The 14,934-nt window shown below is 47.1% G+C and overlaps 1 protein-coding gene across 4 annotated transcripts in view; it reads right to left on the minus strand.

The window, feature by feature from the left end:
- LOC122873350 (echinoderm microtubule-associated protein-like 6) overlaps positions 1–11,520 on the minus strand; it is a 49,603-nt gene extending 38,083 nt beyond the window's left edge. For 3 of the 4 annotated variants that reach the window (XM_044189974.1, XM_044189973.1, XM_044189972.1), the window contains exon 1: positions 9,500–11,520. In XM_044189974.1, the coding sequence (XP_044045909.1) occupies positions 9,500–9,696 (197 nt within the window). In that variant the 5' untranslated portion in view covers positions 9,697–11,520. Of the gene's footprint in view, positions 1–8,386; positions 8,410–9,499 lie in introns of those variants that run through there. The other variant, XM_044189975.1, reaches the window with a different exon arrangement.
- Positions 11,521–14,934: the final 3,414 nt, after the last annotated feature.

Genomic DNA, 14,934 nt, shown 5'->3' on the forward strand with positions numbered 1-14,934 from the left:
ACTTATCTCACGCAGTCTGAACAGCAGAGGAGCTGGAGGTGTCCTGGAGGTGGAGGAAAGATCACGGAGTCATTAAAATCTAAAGGGTTCATCCTCTGAGGAGCAGGAAGCAGATCAGGACGTTTACTGCAGATCTGAGCTGTGGATGTTGAGATGTCCCACTCACAGAATTAAAGTTGCTCAGACGGATGTTTACAATATAAACTGGGTGTAAAGAAAATAACATTTGCTCCAACAAGAAAGCGCTCCTCCATTAAAGCCAGTACAAACCGTGTAAAATCAAAGATGGGGCAGGATTTGTTCTTCACTCATTGACTGGAGAGAAGAGCGAAGCGTTTGCTGCATAAGAACTCCTCGTCTGCAGTGTTTCTACCTGTTGTGTTTCAGGTGTTTCACACCTGTACTACCGGTACAGGTGTGAAACACCTCCACACCTGTGGAAAGGGATCATGGTTGATAGATTGTCGTTTCATAAAGTTACATAAACTGTCAGATGCTGTTAGATACTCCAAAACAAGCACGCAGTTAAACCAGACTGAGGCTTCGTGCTTTATTCAGCGCTGTAATATATCTCCTGTCCACCAGAGGCAGCACTGAGCACGCTGCCGCACCACCTGACTCACACGGTTTGAACTGACTTTAATTACTGTCAGACAGTTTGACTGCTTAGCTCATCACGTTCTTAACTTCCTGTGTCCAAACTCTGACCTCAGCACAAAACATCAGTGTGACCTCACAGAGACGGGGATGACAGCGACGTGTGCTGCGCTGTGATTGGCTGTGATTGGACCAATTAACACACGTTCTACATTCGCTATATGGCCCGGTGATCATTTACACGTAACACACACTACCTACATTAAGAAAGAAGGGCTTCTTTGATGACGTGGTCCTCTTTGTTTGTTTGCACGGCGTGCTATCACTTCACAGCCATCACAGCCAGTCAGAGGTCATTTACACAATGACAGAAGAAAGTTACCAAGGAGGCAAATGCAGGACAAGCCTGCCATCTGGCAGAAAGAGAAGATGGAGGCGGAGGGGAAATGGTTTGGCCAGAATGGGGCGAGAGCGGTGGGGTAAGGGTGAGAGTGCAGGAACTACAGTTTCTCTAATTTGGGGTCTTTGGATGTAAACAGGAAGTACAATGTTGCCATGGAGTCAGTGAGTTAGCTGTGGGCTACACCTCGAGCAGAAGTATCTTAAGCACCCGTCCCTTTCACCTGACGGAGTATCTTTGCTTCACCTCTCTCCCTTCAACTCTCCCACCCCCAGTTTGAAAACCTCTCATTTTTAAAAAGGGAACAAATTGAGCCAATGAACTCAAGTCAGAAGCTTGTCAGAGCAGAGCATGATGGGAAGGACTCAGCAGCTTCATCAGCTCGTCTTCATCATCAGTGCTTTTCCTCCGGCTGTCGTGGGACTCAAACACCACCACCCCCCCACTTCCTGCCTCCATCCATCACAGCCAGCAGCGCGTTCGCCGGTTAAAGGAGCTTTCCAGCGGTTTCATCTGTAATCGATTAACTTGTGTTCGGGCTGAGACTAACGTCAGCGAGCCGGCCTTCGACAGTTAGAGGACGCTCTCGAAGGGAGAGGTGATCTGCTCCTATTAAAACACACATCAACATTAAATCGAAATATTCCACGTCTACGGCTCCCGGAGGATCAGGTCACCGCTCTGACACCTGCATGAATATGATTGGACGTTACTAGTCAGCTGTAGCACAAATACAAGTGAGACTTCAGCGCTCTGCCTGGACCAACAAAGTGCTTTATATCAGGTGTGTTTCGGGTTTTAAACTGCTTGGTTTCAGTTCATTTCTGTGAAAATCAACCTGCAGACAATAGCAGTCCATCACGGTCGGGTTCAGGAAGCTTCGTGGACTTCAGGAAGTTACGAGATCATCACGAGGAGACGGCGCTGAGAGCAGAGGCTGCTTTAAAATCTCTGTTGGTGCGTTCAGGGACGCTGCGACATCTCATCTCTCTCAAAGCAAGAAACAGCGACGGTTCACGTCGCTCCATCCAGTAATTAAACCATATTAATCTTGTTCAGGGTCATGGGGGGCTGGATCACCACCTGGACCCCCAGGGGCCCCAAAGGCCCCAAAGGCCCCAGGTGGTCTATGTTACTTTGTTAATGACTCGACTGACTTGGTTTAACTTGGACTTGACTTTGACCACGTTTACTCTCTTTCTGTCTACATAATCTGATTAATCGCAAATTTGTTAGAGATTTAGAAAACATCAGTGATGGAACTGGAGTACAGTGGAGGTCAGCGGGGCCGTACGGCATCATTTACTTTAAAGGCAGGAGGTTCAGATTAAATGTCTGTTTAAGATGTGAGGAAACAGTTTCCTGTCCTGGGCTTCAACATCTGATCGCCAGGTAAAAATATCAGCTCACTTTATTAATTATTAACCGGTGAACGATGACTGAATGTGTCAGTATCGAACTTAAACTTAAATACACTCCGTGTTTGTGTCACATCTGCATCATTAAAGGTCCTGCTGCTTCGGCTGCTAGCACTTCCTGTCCACACTGTAACCATGGAAACAGACAACAGTCACCTGGATTCATCTGATAGTGCAGGAAAAGTTATGTCGAGCGCCTGACACCACGGTAACGAGTGAATCAGCTGTGTGTGTGTGTGTGTGTGTGTGTGTGTGTGTGTGTGTGTGTGTGTGTGTGTGTGGAGAAGCTCTCCAGGACCATCCTCACAGCTTCATCTGTTGTTTCCATGGAAACGCACTCTCCTGCTCATCAATCAGCCATGCGATGAGAATGTCAACAATCAGATTCAAATATCAACGACACATTTACATCTCTGTTACTGCGTATATACACTTACTGCGTACTCTTACTGCGTACTCTTACTGCGTACTCTTACAGCGTACTCTTACTGCGTACTCTTACTGCGTACACTTACTGCGTACTCTTACAGCGTACACTTACTGCGTACTCTTACTGCGTACTCTTACTGCGTACTCTTACAGCGTACTCTTACTGCGTACTCTTACTGCGTACTCTTACTGCGTACTCTTACTGCGTACTCTTACTGCGTACTCTTACTGCGTACACTTACTGCGTACTCTTACTGCGTACTCTTACTGCGTACTCTTACTGCGTACACTTACTGCGTACTCTTACAGCGTACTCTTACTGCGTACTCTTACTGCGTACACTTACTGCGTACTCTTACTGCGTACACTTACTGCGTACACTTACAGCGTACACTTACTGCGTACTCTTACTGCGTACTCTTACTGCGTACTCTTACTGCGTACTCTTACTGCGTACACTTACTGCGTACTCTTACTGCGTACTCTTACAGCGTACACTTACTGCGTACACTTACTGCGTACTCTTACAGCGTACACTTACTGCGTACACTTACAGCGTACACTTACAGCGTACACTTACTGCGTACTCTTACAGCGTACACTTACTGCGTACACTTACTGCGTACTCTTACTGCGTACTCTTACTGCGTACTCTTACAGCGTACTCTTACTGCGTACTCTTACAGCGTACTCTTACAGCGTACTCTTACTGCGTACACTTACTGCGTACTCTTACTGCGTACACTTACAGCGTACACTTACTGCGTACACTTACTGCGTACACTTACTGCGTACTCTTACTGCGTACTCTTACAGCGTACACTTACTGCGTACACTTACAGCGTACACTTACAGCGTACACTTACAGCGTACTCTTACAGCGTACTCTTACAGCGTACTCTTACTGCGTACACTTACTGCGTACTCTTACTGCGCACACTTACTGCGTACTTACTGCGTGCTTTACTGCGTGCTCTTACTGCGTACACTTACTGCGTACACTTACAGCGTACACTTACAGCGTACACTTACTGCGTACTCTTACTGCGTACTCTTACTGCGTACTCTTACTGCGTACTCTTACTGCGTACTCTTACAGCGTACACTTACAGCGTACACTTACTGCGTACACTTACTGCGTACTCTTACTGCGTACACTTACTGCGTACTCTTACAGCGTACACTTACTGCGTACTCTTACTGCGTACTCTTACTGCGTACACTTACTGCGTACTCTTACTGCGTACACTTACTGCGTACACTTACTGCGTACTCTTACTGCGTACTCTTACAGCGTACACTTACTGCGTACACTTACTGCGTACTCTTACTGCGTACTCTTACAGCGTACACTTACAGCGTACACTTACTGCGTACACTTACTGCGTACACTTACTGCGTACTCTTACAGCGTACACTTACTGCGTACACTTACTGCGTACACTTACTGCGTACACTTACTGCGTACTCTTACTGCGTACTCTTACAGCGTACTCTTACTGCGTACTCTTACTGCGTACTCTTACTGCGTACACTTACTGCGTACACTTACTGCGTACACTTACTGCGTACTCTTACTGCGTACTCTTACTGCGTACTCTTACTGCGTACACTTACTGCGTACTCTTACTGCGTACTCTTACTGCGTACTCTTACTGCGTACTCTTACTGCGTACTCTTACTGCGTACTCTTACTGCGTACTCTTACTGCGTACTCTTACTGCGTACTCTTACTGCGTACTCTTACTGCGTACTCTTACTGCGTACTCTTACTGCGTACTCTTACTGCGTACTCTTACTGCGTGCTCTTACTGCGTGCTCTTACTGCGTACACTTACAGCGTACAGCGCGTACTCTTACTGCGTACACTTACTGCGTACTCTTACTGCGTACTCTTACTGCGTGCTCTTACTGCGTGCACTTACTGCGTGCTCTTACAGCGTACTCTTACTGCGTACACTTACTGCGTACACTTACTGCGTACTCTTACTGCGTGCACTTACTGCGTGCACTTACAGCGTACACTTACTGCGTGCTCTTACTGCGTACTCTTACTGCGTACACTTACTGCGCACTTACTACTGCGCACTTACTGCGTACTCTTACTGCGTACTCTTACAGCGTACACTTACTGCGTACACTTACTGCGTGCTCTTACAGCGTACACCTGCGTACACTTACAGCGTACACTTACAGCGTACACTTACTGCGTGCTCTTACAGCGTACACTTACTGCGTGCACTTACTGCGTACTCTTACTGCGTGCTCTTACTGCGTGCTCTTACAGCGTACTCTTACTGCGTACTCTTACAGCGCACTCTTACAGCGTACTCTTACAGCGCACACTTACTGCGTACACTTACTGCGTGCTCTTACTGCGTACACTTACAGCGTGCACTTTACAGCGTACACTTACTGCGTACACTTACTGCGTGCTCTTACTGCGTACTCTTACTGCGTACACTTACAGCGTACACTTACTGCGTACACTTACAGCGTGCACTTTACAGCGTACACTTACAGCGTTACCACTTACAGCGTGCACACTTACTGCGTGCACTTACTGCGTACTTTACTGCGTACACTTACTGCGTGCACTTACTGCGTACACTTACTGCGTGCACTTACTGCGTGCACTTACTGCGTACACTTACAGCGTACACTTACTGCGTACACTTACTGCGTACACTTACTGCGTACACTTACTGCGTGCACTCTTACTGCGTGCTCTTACTGCGCGTACTGCGTACTTACTGCGTACTCTTACTGCGTACTCTTACAGCGTACACTTACTGCGTACACTTACTGCGTACACTTACTGCGTACTCTTACTGCGTGCACACTTGTGCTCTTACGTACTCTTACTGCGTACTCTTACTGCGTACTCTTACTGCGTACTCTTACTGCGTACACTTACTGCGTGCACTCTTACAGCGTACACTTACTGCGTGCTCTTACTGCGTACACTTACTGCGTACACTTACTGCGTACTCTTACTGCGTGCTCTTACAGCGTACACTTACTGCGTGCACTTACTGCGTACACTTACTGCGTACACTTACTGCGTACACTTACTGCGTGCACTTACAGCGTGCTCTTACTGCGTACTTACTGCCTGCGTACTTTACTGCGTACACTTACTGCGTGCACTTACTGCGCGCACTCTTACAGCGTGCTCTTACTGCGCACTCTTACTGCGTACTCTTACTGCGCACACTTACTGCGTACACTTACTGCGTGCTCTTACTGCGTACTCTTACTGCGTGCTCTTACTGCGCGCACACTTACAGCGCACACTTACAGCGTACACTTACAGCGTACACTTACAGCGTACACTTACAGCGTACTCTTACTGCGTACTCTTACTGCGTACACTTACTGCGTACTCTTACTGCGTACACTTACTGCGTACACTTACTGCGTACTCTTACTGCGTACTCTTACTGCGTACTCTTACTGCGTACACTTACTGCGTACTCTTACTGCGTACACTTACTGCGTACTCTTACAGCGTACTCTTACTGCGTACACTTACTGCGTACTCTTACTGCGTACTCTTACTGCGTACACTTACTGCGTACACTTACAGCGTACACTTACTGCGTACACTTACTGCGTACTCTTACTGCGTACTCTTACTGCGTACTCTTACTGCGTACTCTTACTGCGTACTCTTACTGCGTACACTTACTGCGTACTCTTACTGCGTACTCTTACTGCGTACTCTTACTGCGTACTCTTACTGCGTACACTTACTGCGTACTCTTACTGCGTACTCTTACTGCGTACACTTACTGCGTACTCTTACTGCGTGCTCTTACTGCGTGCACTTACTGCGTACTCTTACTGCGTACTCTTACTGCGTACTCTTACTAGCGTACTCTTACTGCGTACACTTTACTGCGTACTCTTACTGCGTGCTCTTACTGCGTGACTCTTACTGCGTACTCTTACTGCGTACTCTTACTGCGTGCACTCTTACTGCGTGCACTTACTGCGTGCACTTACTGCGTACACTTACTGCGTACTCTTACTGCGTACACTTACTGCGTGCACTTACACTTACTGCGTACTCTTACTGCGTACTCTTACTGCGTGCTCTTACTGCGTACTCTTACTGCGTACTCTTACTGCGTACTTTACAGCGTACTTTTACTGCGTACTCTTACTGCGTGCTCTTACTGCGTACTCTTACTGCGTACTCTTACTGCGTACACTTACACAGCGTACTCTTACTGCGTGCACTCTTACTGCGTGCACTCTTACTGCGTACTCTTACTGCGTACTCTTACAGCGTACTCTTACAGCGTACTCTTACTGCGTACTCTTACTGCGTGCTCTTACTGCGCGTGCACTTACACTGCGTACTTTACTGCGTACTTTTACTGCGTACACTTACTGCGTACACTTACTGCGTACTCTTACTGCGTGCTTACTGCGTACACTTACTGCGTACACTTACTGCGTACACTTACAGCGTACACTTACTGCGTACTGCTTTACTGCGTGCTCTTACTGCGTGCACTTACTTACTGCGTGCTCTTACTGCGTGCACTTTACGTGCGCACACTTTACCTGCGTACTCTTACTGCGTGCTCTTACTGCGTACTCTTACTGCGTACACTTACTGCGTGCACTACTGCGTGCGTACTCTTACTGCGTACTCTTACTGCGTACTCTTACTGCGTACTCTTACTGCGTGCTCTTACTGCGTGCTCTTACTGCGTACACTTACTGCGTACACTTACTGCGTACTTACTTACGTACACTTACTGCGTACTCTTACAGCGCGTACTTACTGCGTGCTCTTACTGCGTACTTTATGCGTACTCTTACTGCGTACTCTTACTGCGTGCGTACACTTACTGCGTACTCTTACTGCGTACACTTACTGCGTACTCTTACTGCGTACACTTACTGCGTATATACGTCGGGCCGGGTGTGAGGGACACAGACCGGCGCCTTCACTAAGAGACTGAGAAACAAAGCACAGACGGCAGGAAGGCGCCGCGCCGACTCAGCCGTTAATTCACACCTGGATGTAAAACTGAGACGAGAAGCGAGATCTCAGTTGAATCCAAACACTGGGTTCCCATTGGACGGGAGGCGCATCACGTCTCTCTCCACGGTAACTGCCGTTACCACGAGAAGACGCTTTTCACGTGAGCTGTAGTTTCCCGAGGAAGAGTCTGAACTCGCTGCATGAGAACAGACTGCTTTGTGTTTGCTGAACACTTTTGGATCCGGATCGTTAACTCCCCATAACGCTCCCGGACCTGCAGCCGGAGGAGACTCGGACTGACCGAAGACCGCCGCTGAGCCATCGGCCGCTGTTTTCCTTTGCTGCCCCGAAAGCAACAGTTTCGCCATTTCTGCTCTTCTTTGTTAGCACGTTCCCTCGTGTATCGGTACCGCGCTGTTGGGCCGTTTAACTGCGTTAGCTTTAGCCACCGAGGGAGCTAATAACGGTGCTTTATCAGACTGAAGTCCAGCAACACGGCCGCTGGATGAAAGTTCCTCTCCTCTCTCTCCACTAACTCACCTTTACACGAACATTTACACGCCCACACACCTCAGCCCAGGTAACGTGCAGCTCAGCTAGCTAAGCTGTCGTGAGGACAAATAGAGCTCGTCCTCCCGTTTTAGCTCCGCCCCTTTGTTTGAGATTCGCAGGTCTGCCCGCCATTGTGGCTCTGTGCGTGACGAAGACCCATGTGGCCGCCACCTTCCTCGCACCCCCCACCCACACCCACACACACACACACACACACACATCTTACATGCCTGCTGATTGTTGTATGCTTATTGTGTTTAGACTAGACGTTAGTGGTTGTTGGCTGAAGTTATTGATTGTTGATCAGTGCTGAGGTTACATGAACGCTGTATCTTTACAGAGCAGCTGCCTGTGGTCACTGTGTGAACTTGTTCTGATAACAACTGTCCACCATTATTAACGTAAGATAGTATTTTAATTATCAACGTTTCTGGGTGGACGGCCACCTTTGAGACTGTTTTTCCTGTTTGGTTATTGGTCCCTGATCTCAGGGTGGTGCCCCGTAATTATTAATCTATATTAATAATTTTGATAATATTAATAATTTTATTAATATTCATAAATATATTTTTAATATATCTGATAATAACCAAACCTGTCCTACCTGAATCTCAACATATACATACTGTATTTATTTACTGTGTATCTGTTGCTGTCTCTAAATACTACAATACCCATGAGCCTCAGCTGCTGTTGCTGGGGAGAAGAATCCAGAACGTCAACGTTCGATCAGGTTTCTAAAGTGTAAACAGCAGAAGGTGAAGCTGTGATTGGCAGTTTGTTAGTGAAATGCACCCTGGGAGTCGTAGTCCCTCAGTTTTTATGTCCTCAGGCTTCTTGTAGCTTTGACTTTTTATCAAAGAAGCAGATATTTTCTAACACAGCTGTTCATCTTTTGTTCTGATGATTCACCCGGGTGTTGACGGTGACTCGGATCTCTGAAACCAGTCTAGTGCAGCAGACTCGTGTCTTCTTGGTTGATGCTACGTTAGCATGACTAGCATACAAACCGTGCTGGTACATTCTACCTTTTATGAGCTGACAGCGCGATCAGCTGTTCATTAGAACTGATTCTGACACAAAACTGCTCCACCTCCTCACCTGATGATGTCGTCGTTGTGTCCCAGGTAGAACTTCTGGGTGTGTTCTCGGGTGTTGTAGACCACACCCACCCCGGCCACGAAGTACACCACCTCTTTTCCTGCGGTGTAGTACAGGTTGTTACGACACTGGTGACCTCTGTACCCGTGGATCCACTCCAGCCTCAGCTGGCAGCGCGGCGCCGTCTTATCCGACATGTCGGCTTAAAACTGGAAACTAGAAAAAATGAACGTCTTCTTGGTTTAAACCAGGAAGTCTGATGAGTTCTGAGCAGGTTCGTCCTGTGTGACGGTGATGTAGCATCTGCTACGAAAGATCTCTCCTGTGCCAACACAAAAACAGTCGTGTCCATCCAAATCCGCTGTTGGTCCTAACGCCGACGGCAGCTGCAGTCCAACATTGTAGTCTCTTTAACAGTGCATCCAACTACACTTCCCATAATTCCAACCTGCAGCCTCGCTGCTGCTAACTAATGTTAGCCAAGTCGCACAAACTCAGCAGAAGTTTGTGTTTCAGACTGATGACGCAGCAGGGAGTCATCGACAAAACAACTGATGAAAAAGTTTCAGTTTTTACTTTCAGTCGCTTTGTTGTTTGTTTTTCAGTTAGATGATAAACTGAACATGTTGAAGCTGAAGTATAAATGTCTGGATGTCCCCGCCGAGCGCTAAAATCAGCTTCAGTCTTTAAGGTTTCAGGTGCGGACTGTCCCTTTAACTCTGCGTTTTACCTCTGAGGAGGATGGAGATTGTTTAGAGACGACAGCGGGATCATTTCAGGGGAAATGCATCTAGTTTAGTTCTCAGTGCACAAACGAAACGTAAACTCAGTCGGGGGGGGGGGCTGCTCTTTAACTAAATGTTAATATTTCAGCCGTTAACTTTCCAGACGTACTTTTGCCGTAGCTACTTTCACTAAAACTAAGAGCTCCTTGTAGATTTCTCGAGGAAACGCGTTAAGGCGGCGAGGATACGTTGAGGTCGTCGGGCTGTAACGAACTAAATGTTAAAACATAACATGGCAGCTGTTGAGTCAGCTGATCAGGAATCAGTCCGATTTTTTTAAACAAACACGTGAGAGCTCGTACACTAATATCACACTGCAGAATATTTGTACTTTTACAAAAATAAAAGCTATTTTTTCACCTCTTTATGTGAAACCTCAGACTACTGCAATGATCCAGTAAATCATGTGTTGACAGAAACTTCAGCGAGGTTGTTGCTAATGTTCCTGCGCAGGTTCACGAACACGTTTAAAATCTCCAGCGTTCCCAGTGAAAGACGTGGTCCAGTTACAGGAACACGTTTCTGTTTTAGTTGTTATTGAATAAAAGACTGGTTTTGCTAAATGTTGTCCGGCTACAGTACGAGCTGAACAAAGACTTCGTTCCAGCGCATCACTTTAAAACGACTCATAAATGACCAAAAACAAAATGTTTGGTTGCAGAAACGTTCTCAGAATACTTCTGGAAGGTTACGAGATTGTTGCTGTTCACGAACATTTCTGTATAATTTCAGGGAATTTTTTATTACCTACATTTTATGAACTACCGCAAAATTGTATTCATTTATTATTTTATTTATTTATTTATTGTCAAAAAGACAAAACGATGTTCTGAAAGGTTGTGAAATTGTTTCTGCTCTGTTTTAATAAGTTATTTTATTTCTCTCCAGGGTTCCCAAACACGTGGTTCCTTGGAGGCCACTGAACAGTGAGCAGAACCACCAGCTGGAACAGGAACCAACAGGAACCTACAGGAACCAACAAACGTACAGGAACTTACAGGAACCTACAGGAACCGACAAACGTACAGGAAACTACAGGAACTAACAAACGTACAAGAACCAACAGGAACCTACAGGAACCAACAGGAACCAACAAGAACCAACAGGAACCAACAAACATACAGGAACCAACAAGAACCAACAGGAACCTACAGGAACCGACAAACGTACAGGAAACTACAGGAACTAACAAACGTACAAGAACCAACAGGAACCTACAGGAACCAACAGGAACCAACAAACATACAGGAACCAACAAGAACCAACAGGAACCAACAGGAACCAACAAACATACAGGAACCAACAAGAACCAACAGGAACCTACAGGAACAAACAGGAACCAACAGGAACCAACAAGAACCAACAGGAACCAACAGGAACCTACAGGAACCAACAAGAACCTACAGGAACCGACAGGAACCGACAAACGTACAAGAATCTACAGGAACCGACAGGAACCTACAGGAACCAACAAGAACCTACAGGAACCGACAGGAACCGACAAACGTACAAGAATCTACAGGAACCGACAGGAACCGACAAACGTACAAGAATCTACAGGAACCGACAGGAACCAACAGGAACCAACAAACATACAGGAACCAACAAGAACCAACAGGAACCTACAGGAACAAACAGGAACCAACAGGAACCAACAAGAACCAACAGGAACCAACAGGAACCTACAGGAACCAACAAGAACCTACAGGAACCGACAGGAACCGACAAACGTACAAGAATCTACAGGAACCGACAGGAACCTACAGGAACCAACAAGAACCTACAGGAACCGACAGGAACCGACAAACGTACAAGAACCTACAGGAACCAACAGGAACCAACAAGAACCAACAGGAACCAACAGGAACCTACAGGAACCAACAAGAACCTACAGGAACCGACAGGAACCGACAAACGTACAAGAATCTACAGGAACCGACAGGAACCTACAGGAACCAACAAGAACCGACAGGAACCTACAGGAACCGACAAACGTACAGGAACCAACAGGAACCAACAAACCTACAGGAACCAACAGGAACCGACAGGAACCAACAAACGTACAAGAATCTACAGGAACCTACAGGAACCTACAAACCTACAGGAACCAACAGGAACCTACAGGAACCAACAAGAACCTACAGGAACCGACAGGAACCGACAAACGTACAGGAATCTACAGGAACCGACAGGAACCTACAGGAACCGACAAACGTACAGGAACCAACAGGAACCAACAAACCTACAGGAACCAACAGGAACCAACAAGAACCTACAGGAACCAACAGGAATCAACAAGAACCTACAGGAACCAACAAGAACCGACAAACGTACAGGAACCAACAAACCTACAGGAACCAACAAGAACCTACAGGAACCAACAGGAACCAACAAGAACCTACAGGAACCAACAAGAACCGACAAACGTACAGGAACCTACAGGAACCGACAGGAACCAACAGGAACCTTTTAAATAACAGAAACGTTCTGGGAACGTTTTTCCAACTAATACCGACCCAACCCGGAACTTTCCCAGGATTTAGTCTGAAGGTTCAGATGACCAGACACGGGGCATGATGGGAAGGTCACTATAACAAACAATATAATGTGACCACATGTCCCGTGTCAGCAGGCTGCTGCAGCAGCATCACCCTGTCGCCATAATGTCCGTTATTCTGACCGTTGGTCACAAAATCACCGTCACTTGGTTTAAATCTGAGCTGAAATCACAGAAAATCCCGCCGCCGTCTGTTCGCTGCTTCCAGTTGAAATCCGGAGATTACAGCGCCGATTTATCACCGTCGGTCCGCATCCGAAGCCCGCAGGAAACCAACATCCACGCCGTCCGACACCGACTGCACCTGCTCCTGCAGGCCGGCGGAGAGGCGCTCAGACCCGGCTCAGACCCGCAGCAGCACCCGGCTCAGAAACAGCCCGGAAGAACGCAAAATGCTGAAGGAAAGTCGGGATCTTCGGGATCCCAGGGATCACTGACGGCGTCAAAGCGGAAAGAATAAACACCGCTTCCTGTTGGGACTTTCAAAATAAAGCACTTACTGGCAGCGTGTTTCCTTACCTGCTTTTAGTAGTGACACAAACAAAATAACACTTACTTATTTTACTTTTGAATTTAATAGAAGTATCTGTAAATATATCTGCCTTTTTAAGTAAATTAAATCAAATTTTAAATTTTACAGCGTGAGAAATGTTTCACTCTTTCAGTGTCCAGTCTGATCGCTTGGATCGATAATAAAATGATATCTAACAGTATTAGTATTGTAGTTTTTTAATTATTCATATGTGATGCAATTCATCTGACTTTGATTAATTTCTTTTCTAAAATGACGATCTGCTCGGTTTTATTTTGAAGCCCAATGCCCCGGGTTCCGGTCTCTCCGCGCTAACCTCCGCGAGCTTCCCGCCTCCGGCAGCGCGTCACGTCAGGTGCGGCGTTAGCGGCGGTCCGCCGGATCGCCACACACACGTCACTCTGCGCCCAGGGGCCCGCGGTGCATTGTGGGAGGTGTAGTAGTTTAACACGCAGCTAGCAGGAGGATTCCTCACCTGGAGTCCCATCTGCTGCAGATTAGCTGACCGACCGGCTGACTTCAGATCAGCTCTGAACCCGGACCCAGAGTTACAGGCCGCAGCAGAGATCCTCTCTGCCACAGAGGCCACACTCTGATTCAAAACCCTGAAACTCTGCTAAAAGCAGATTCTTCTCTGACTTCACGCGACACAAACGTTGTTTTATTTCTCCGAACACTTTATTACCTCATGCTGCTTTCTGGACATCTGTTACTATAATACTATCAGTACCAGCGCTATTTATACGAGCTAGCGCTAAGCTAATCTTTACAGCACGTGACCCGGGCTAATGTTAGCATTAAGTTGGATCCTGCTCACTTCACTCTTTGCTGACGTTAAAATGCTACTGAGTGTTAACGTTCCACTTCCTGTGTGGCTTTCTCAGATGTTTACGCTGTTTTTCACTCCGGTCGAACGCTTCTGCGGACTTCCTTTATTCGGTTGTGGCAGTAACTCCAGGACACGCCTCCCTCCTGGGACCCTGCTCTCTTCCCATTGGCTCACAGGCCCGGGGCTCCGAGGAGGGCGGGCTGCAGCTCAGGGCCGTCAGGTGTAGTGGTCACAGTTGGTACTGCAGCACCATGTGACCACACCGACCCAAAGACTGACCCGTACTCGCCCCACAGTCCGGCAGACCAGAGCCGCCGAGTCGTCTGGGTCCCGGGGAACGGGCGACGGGCTTAAATCTAAAGAATAAAACATAATTTAATCTGTCTTTTTTGTTTGTTTGTTATTGTTTAGACATGGCACCAAGCATCTTCCGTAAGTTGGAATCATCTGACTTTTTGTTTCAGCTCTACAATTTATTGATCAGTCAAGAAAAACAACAGTTCTGTGAACGAATTCATCGTCTGAGTTTCGCGTTGCTATCTCCGCCAGCCCAGCTGATGCTACTGGACCCATCGGCCTAATGTTTCCCGTGCTGGCTGAACGCTCGAGGAGTCTTTCCTAAAGCTCAGACTTTCGTCTTTTCAGCCGTATTCGCCATTTTACGATCTGCGTTACGACACAGCAAAGGGCTGAAAACGAGGCACATTTTGGCCTTTGTCGTGGCTCAAACTC

The sequence above is a fragment of the Siniperca chuatsi genome, linkage group LG3, assembly GCF_020085105.1.
Source record: "Siniperca chuatsi isolate FFG_IHB_CAS linkage group LG3, ASM2008510v1, whole genome shotgun sequence".
In the NCBI taxonomy this organism is placed as follows: Eukaryota; Metazoa; Chordata; class Actinopteri; order Centrarchiformes; family Sinipercidae; genus Siniperca; species Siniperca chuatsi.